This window comes from Mytilus galloprovincialis, chromosome 12 (genome assembly GCF_965363235.1).
Source record: "Mytilus galloprovincialis chromosome 12, xbMytGall1.hap1.1, whole genome shotgun sequence".
Taxonomy (NCBI): domain Eukaryota; kingdom Metazoa; phylum Mollusca; class Bivalvia; order Mytilida; family Mytilidae; genus Mytilus; species Mytilus galloprovincialis.
In genome coordinates, this window is record NC_134849.1 from 2,569,045 (window position 1) to 2,577,330 (window position 8,286).

The window sequence follows — 8,286 nt, forward strand, 5'->3', positions numbered from 1 at the left end:
TTAAACTACCAAAACATTTTCAAGTTTACAAATCCAACAACAAAATATTGTTTCCAAATAAGATTATTTTAGATAATTTCACAAACAGAAGTTTGAATTAAACAATTTTAAACTAGTAGTTTTGATAAATTTTAAGGCTTCTTTAACTTTAATAAATTTGTATTGAAACATGATACAGATGCCATATAATTATGCTTTAATTTGAGTTTATCAGTGGTATTCATTGTCATTTACAAGCTGTGACAACTAATAAATATCTTCCATAAATTATATAAAACCAATAACTATACAGTTCTTTCTTGCTACAATTCAATAACAGCATAAAAATTCAAACATTAATCAATAAATTAACAAACCTTGCATAAATATTAAATATATCACATAAGATGCTCAAAATCTGGTTAATTCAATAATACAAGAATACACAAGGAACAATCAAATAGAAAAAAAGAATAAACATTTAATAATGGTTAAGAAGCTTTTGTCTTAAAAATGATTTGGCTTTTATATGTGCTAAAATGTCACATTCCATTGTTGTTACTACATGAGATTTTAACGTTTCCGATACCGAAGGAAACATAATGATATAGCAAAATAAGATAATAAATATTGACAATGATGACAGTAAACGTGAAGAGAATAAGACAATAAGGTTATAAAGAGCACAGAACTACAACTGTTATGCAATAATGATTTGGGATCTAAACTTCCATGATGTATTAAGATATTTAAACAATTTTAAGTTAAATTCAGGACATACTAAAAAAAAATGGTACTCATTTTCAATACAAATCATGTGATTGCATATACATATACAATTTTATGATATCTTAGAATATTGTCAAAACAACCAACTTCAATATTTTGTTATAATGTTCGACTACATTTATAGTCAGTATAATACTATAAAAATCTTACTTAAGGTGGTACCCAACACTTTCACCAAAATTAACTTGGCTCATTTAATTTTCATAAAATTTTGTCAAATTATTTTCTCTGACCCTTTAACAAAAATATAAAAATTTCAAAAACTTTGAACCAACCGTTTTGTCAGAAAAAATACACTGGTTATATAGCAGTTTGACAAACACCAATTTTGATCATTGAGAAGCTTAATATTTCTTTTACAACACAACATAATTAAAACGTTTAGCTGACTTTACAGAGTTATCTCCCTGTAGTGTTAGGTACCACCTTAAGTTAATCTTGTAGACAGAAATCATTTTTCAATTTCCTTTTTAAACAGTTTTTAATAAAGAAAACTAATTGTATGAATGTTCAGGTGGGTTCCAAATAAATATATATATAAACACACAATTTACAAATGATTTACTTCCTTTATTGGCTATAATGTTTTCATCACCAAGTCAATGACAAATTTATCATTTTATCTTTTTTCAATATGTGCTCTTACAAATTAAAATTTAAACACTTCATCCAACAACAGGGAGTATTTTGTATGTACTTCCATGAAAGGTATACCTAGTGTTAATATAAAGATTTAAAATTTTACTTAAAAGTACTTAAAAACATAAGTAAAAAGTTAATGGATGTCACAATAACATTTGATAAAAGTTTTAAATGCTGTGTATGTCATTCTTTTCAATTAAATTATTCAGAAACTTGTATTATTTGTACATTCTCCCAATGAAAATTTCATATTTAATTGGTGTTATTTCAAATGGAATGTTTTCACCCTTAGAATACAAATTAAATTTTATAAATTTACCAGAGGCAGAGAAGTCAAAATGTAATACTTGATAAACAGGAGTGGGATGTATGAAACTTAATTTTTGACCAAATAGTATTTTTTTTTATCATATTTGCAACACAAGTAATTCTTTTTTTAATGCCCAATATTCAATTTCCAGTTTCATTTTTTGGATTTCTATATTATATTTTTCTTGTTTTTTGACATACATTTTTTTTTGTTCAATAAGCATCTCATTGTCCAAAAGTAAATTTTTTTGTGTAAGTTCTTCTATGTCTTGTGTACTCTTTCTTTTTAATGCTTTTCTTTTTTCAACTGAAATTGAAGAAAACAACAACATTAATAAAATATGACAAATCATACTTACAAATTTAAAATACAATGGCCATTACTACAAGGTTTTAATCGATTAAACATGTTTTTTGCAGGCAAGTCTTGATTAGTAATAATTTGTATTATTCCGTTGTATGTTGATTTTGATAGTGCAATCATCAGTTATTTCGTTGAAACTATTCCATGTAACGTCGAACAAAACTTCATATTCCATTCTAAGCAGCTGCTTCTAAGTATCATATTCATTCCCCTCTGAAAGTCGGGACTGCCTTGAGTGACGTTCATGTTTTAAATTTTTTTTATTACGGGTACTGTTTTGTTTGTAAAGTAATTTTGTTTAAAAAAAATTTTCAGATCTAAAAACTGAAATTCTTAAATAACATATATTTATATCAGTCTCAATTTTTAAGTTTTTAGGAAACAAATATGGTTTCATCCAGTTTGTAGTCTTAATTCTGACGTATATACCAAATTTCAATCATGGTATCTATGCTGAGTTTATTTATCTGATTAAATTTAAGGAAGTCCAATAATTTTAACCAAAACATAAATGGTATCATACTGCTGCTTCTTATGCAATAAATGACCATTTCTCCAAACATTGTAAATAAAAGCATACTTATTAACTATGTTTATACCTGAAGGGTTTGTGTTTGTGTTTGATCCTGATGTGACTGGAGTTGACCTGGAGAACTCATGAGATGTATTGGCCTCCTCCAGGTCTTGTTCAAATGATATTTCTGGTGTTGCTGCTATAAAAGAATAAAAAAAAAATTTGTAATTCTTATGTGATTTGCATATTAGGAAATACTTTGATATGATTAGTCGAGAGGACTTCCAGTAGTTTCAAAACTTCCAAATCCACTGATGTGTTTGTGAGTGAATTGGTCGAGTTTATACACCAATAAATTCCTTTAAAAAGGCGTTTAATCCTATATTAACCAACATACAGCCAAGATTTAAGGTCTGTGGTATAAATATTGAAATAATTTTTCATGTATTTCTTTTTCTCTCATCTTTATCCTTTGTGTCATTATTTTAAAACTATATATATATATATCTAAGCAACCTATTATTTTCAGTTATATATATGTAAGCAATCCATTTTTCTCTTAGAATAGTAATTTTCTTTAGGCCATTTTTTTCTCATACACTTTTATTTCTTTGCTTTGCAAGCACCTTGCCCATGTATCCATTGGTTTCATTCATGCAGTCTTTTTAAAAATCATGAAGTGGAAGTACAAATTTAATAATGCCAATAAGTGTTACAGTTTTGTATTCGAAGCTCAATTTGTGGTTTGATGGTCGCAAATTAAGTTTATTGGCGATGCGTTTGCAGGTACAAAATGTATATGCCACCTTGAAATCACCAGTTCAGGCAGTTGATGCAGAAGGAACTTAAAATACAATATTGTTATCTCTATTCTAATGAAACTGAGAATAAATGATAGAATAAAAGAATCTAGGTTTACCGTCTGTATCTAAGAAACTTCCAACTCCAGTCATGGATGGTCTGCCCCCTATACCCTGGAGAATCAACTCCTCTGTAGGTGTGATTTGGGGCTGGGCTGGACCACCTCCAGTTCTAGGGTGCCTTAAATTGTCTATTTTCTGTTTAGCTGAAATATTAACAATTGTTTTTCAGGTGCTTTAAGTAGATGAATAAACAATGCTTTGAACATTAAAAACAATAGATATGTTTGATATTGTCCAACTTATGGTTATATTTCAGGTATACAGGTAGTTGATTTAAATGTAAAGTTATCTCCAAATCTAAGATATACCCATTTTAATGCATATTTTGCTGGTATTAATATGTAATTGTTTTGAGATGTAATGAATTTTCTTATTTAATTTGTTTAACTATTTGTTGCACATTTTTGATCACACAGTGAAATCTGTATTATTATATGGTTCAGAAATATGGGGTTGTTTTAATTTTAAAAAGTTAAATAATGACGCAAAACTAAATTATTTCTATAGATTGAGTAAAGATCTACAAAATTAAAAAGTGGATCTAAAATTCTGCAGATTTACATTAGGAGTGAATAAGCACGCAACAAATTTAGCCATATTTGGCAAATTAGGTCGTTATCCTCTAATGACAGATATTTTAACAAACATGATTAAATATTGGAAAAGAGTTCATGTTAAAAAATAATATTTTATTAACAAATGCAAACTCTCTCTCAAATACATTATCTAAAGCTGTGTTGGGCTAGTAATATTGATGCTATTTTAAAATTATTTGATTTAAAAGAGTGCTCTCATCTAAAATAAACACTAGAAATATGGTGAAAAAGAAATTATATTTAAAGTAATTTAAGTATTGTAGCATATGGAAGAAAGAATTATTTAATGATATAAAATGAGACAAAATAAGACCTCTGGAAATAAACTTAGAACTTATCCCTTATTTAAACTAAATTTTAATTTTGCCAGCCTTACTTATTGAAATTACCATTGTTTTAACAAGATTTAGAATTTGAACTCACAAACTTGAAATAGAAAAAGGTTGTTACTTTAATATTATACTAGAAAATAGAATATGCAAACTCTGTTAATAGAAGATGAGATGCATTTTCTTTTAACATGTAAAACTTTGGATAATGTTAGAAATCCCTTTCTAAGCAAAATATATAGAAAATATAAAAATATTTCAAAACTTGATAACAAATCTCTTTTTATTTGGCTACTGGGAAATAAAGTTAAAAACATTTTGATAATAATTTGTCAATTATTAGAGGTTTTAAATATAAACAGGAATACAATATTTAATTAGATTTCTCTATATAAAGATATAGAATGATATGTATGATCAAATATGCATTTACATCAATTATTTCTTTTACATTTGATAAATTATTAGTATACTATGAGGTGTGCTGTCCAATAAAGGGACCAGAGTAACAGACAATTGGTCATATTATATTATATATTTGTATTATTACAAATTGCCTACTTCATTTGCTTTAATATGTTATATCAATCAATTAAATCAAAATCAATCATATTATATACTTTGTTTAACTTATTTTTAATTTACTTTACATTATGTTTGAAAATTATATTGTAATTATTCTGCTCATTTTGGGTGCCGTGACTGGCAAATCAAATATTTGTTTGTTTGTTTGTTTAATGTAAGCATTCACTTAAGTCTTGATGACCGGCTTCATTAAGAGAGTTGACACTTTAATAAGATATTGTATTGTATTGTATTATATAATGATGGTATATTCTCACTATACAAATCCTTGAATAATATTTTTTTATTTACAGCATGCACTTAGTCTTGATGGCTGTGTTGTTTATTTTGAAGACATTCTTTATTCTGTGTTTCATCATTTTTAATTGATTTACATTTGCCCTTTCTGGGTCTTTTATAGCTTAATTGATGTGTTATATGGATTGTAGTCACTTGTTATATGGGTTGTAGTCACTTGTGAAAGACTGTATATTTTCTTACTGTTTTTTTTTTTGACAAGGGTAATTATTTTAGAATTATCTTACAATTCAAATTATTGATTAATTCATTGTATAACTATTTCTCTTTATTTTGCATGTGGTTTCAAAACTATATGTTTAAAACATTAATATTATTAAAATATCTACCTCTCTGTTTGGAGTTGTTCCACTTTTTTTTACATTCCTGCCAACTTCTTTTCTTGGTTATAAATTGGCTACAATTAAATAAATGCAATTTATAATGTTGTACAGACATAAAAGTTACACTGTACATGTATACCATGGTAGCTTAAGATATAAATTGACAGTAAAAATACAATTCAAGTTGTCATGATTTTGAAATTATGCCAACATTAATTTTGTAACAGTTTTCTTTTTCTTTAGTTAGAACTTAAACTGAATTCTATCAAAATCATACCACACTGGTTTCTGTATTCATATATATATATGAAATAAGCATGCACTTTTGAAAAAATAAATAATAAACTGTTATCAAAGAGATATGTCTTGCTTTTTTGTAATTTCAATATAAATGCTGATGTTCAAATTAAATATCAATACTTTAAAATATAAGTTTTGCAAATTTTGAAATTCAATGGGCCATGTAGCAGCAGTGTGTAGCAGGTACATGGCTAAATAATCTCCATGGAAATGCTAATTAAATACAACCACATACCAAATACCATTGAATAATCATAAATAAGAAATTACTTTTGAAAGAAACTTAAACACAAACTAATACATGTAAACTAAGCAAAATTTTAAACCATATCTGAGGGGAAAGGGTCAAAAAATCTCCATGGTAATGAAATCTGCCAATTTTAATACAACTGCATATCAAAAATCATTGACCTAGCTACCACCCGAAACAGCATAGATATATGTGGTTGTTTTTTTTTTATATCAGGCCAGTTAAAACCTCAAAGACATGACAAAGAATGTAAGTTTATATTAATTCCAGAAAAAAAATTGCCAACAGGAAGCATGGAAAGTTGGTCAGGATAAACTGTTCTCTGCATATAGATGTAAAATTATTATTTCAAGAATAATTTTTATTTATTTATGGGTAAATCCAGAGGATCTGTCTCAAGTTTATTTAGTGTATCTAGTATATGGAACACTGGTGGATCCAGAACTTTTCATTTAGGGGGGGGGGGGGGGGGGCTAACTAACCTATTGGGGACCCACTCCAGTCATGCTTCAGTGTCAGTAATTCCCTATATAATCAACCAAATGTTTCCAACAAAGCCCCCCACCCCCCTTTCCCTTTGGGTCTGCCCATGTGGAATCAAGGCTAGTATGACAATAAGATGAGTTAATCAGTTGAGCATTTAAATTCAATTTATAGAAATTTTCAATGAAAGTGAGCATACTAATTGAGCATGCTGCTGTGCAGCTTAATCTTTTGATTCCTGAGCAAAAGCCAAAATATTTGTTTGTTTTGAGTTCTAGAAAAAAACAAGGCTTCATTTGTCTCAAGTCTTTCAATATTTCAATATTTACAAATACTGTACTGATACAGTTAAAACATGCGAATTTGTAAAGTAAAATAAAAAAAAAAGGAGGTCCTTGTAAACATTTTTTTTAAGTACTCTGAAATAATATTATTCATATTTTTTTACCTGATCTAAATTCATTACGGAAATTGTCCCAATAATGTTTTTATGCCAATATTTAAGGCAGCAACCATTTGATTTTCTGGGGGGGGGGGGGGGGGGGGGTTCGACTTGTCTTCAAAAAAACAGATTGTTTTTCACAGAAGGCGAAAATAAAAGTTTGTCCAAAAAAAAATCCATACCCCCCTCCCAGAAAATTAAATGGTTGCTGCCTAACATCAATGTTTTTTTTCAGGAATAAAATACTCTAAAAAACATCACTTACGCATTCAATTGGTCTGCAATTGCTTGCCAGGCCCTTCTCTTGATAGCATTAATATTGCCATCTCCCCCGTCCCCCTTTGCTGCGCCAAACAAAGTTTTCTCATCCTCCAGGACGAGGGAGATGAGAAGGGCCTGTTCATCCGTTCCCCACTGTGTCCTTTGCTTATTTAATTCCTGATCACCATCGTCCACCACTGCTGCCGGCACCGGCACCTGGTCGTCTGCAGTGGTCTCCATTGTAAACAAAGTCACCGGAAGTAAGAGAATCGGATTAAGGCCCCTTATGATTAAGAAAACCTTTCTCGGACTGAGAACGTACTCGAAAACGTTTATGACCGCGATTCTCGAGAACGATCTCACAGGAGAATATATTCGAGCACTGAGTATGAGAACTATTTTGGAGTCGAGTAAAGTTTTATGACCGTAAGGCCTGATGATAGCGTTTCTTTGTTTACATTGTATATGACGTCATAATTTAAATAACGTCATAACTAAAATCCCTAACAACAGAACCAAAATCGGAAACGTTACGGTATTTCCGTTTCTTTTTTTTTTGAACAAATATTTAAGTTACAAAATAATAAAATTATAATAAACGTCACAGAGTATGTACTGGTTTGTTGTTATTTTATTATTAATATAACAGTTACATGTACAGTCCTTGGATGGTGTAAACTTCCCACTAACACCATACACCATTACACCATACACCTTACAGCATTACACCAGACACCTTGTACCATTACACCATACACGTTACACCTTTGCACCATACACCTTACACATTACACCATGCACCATTCCCCATTCTATCTACACGATCCGAAATTACCCATAATGCAATTAAATTTCAAATATTAAGATTATTATTATTGAGTATGTTTACAACTCGAAAAA

The 8,286-nt window shown here is 29.1% G+C and overlaps 1 protein-coding gene across 1 annotated transcript; it reads right to left on the reverse strand.

The window, feature by feature from the left end:
* Nucleotides 1-2,981: 2,981 nt before the first annotated feature.
* LOC143055162 (myb-related transcription factor, partner of profilin-like) lies at nt 2,982-7,748 on the reverse strand. The gene is made up of 4 exons (XM_076228302.1): nt 7,391-7,748; nt 5,657-5,724; nt 3,517-3,663; nt 2,982-3,010 (listed from the first exon to the last, which is right to left on the reverse strand). The coding sequence occupies exons 1-4, from the start codon at nt 7,624-7,626 to the stop codon at nt 2,982-2,984; spliced, it is 480 nt and encodes a 159-aa protein (XP_076084417.1). The 5' UTR covers nt 7,627-7,748.
* Between the last annotated feature and the right edge of the window lie 538 nt (nt 7,749-8,286).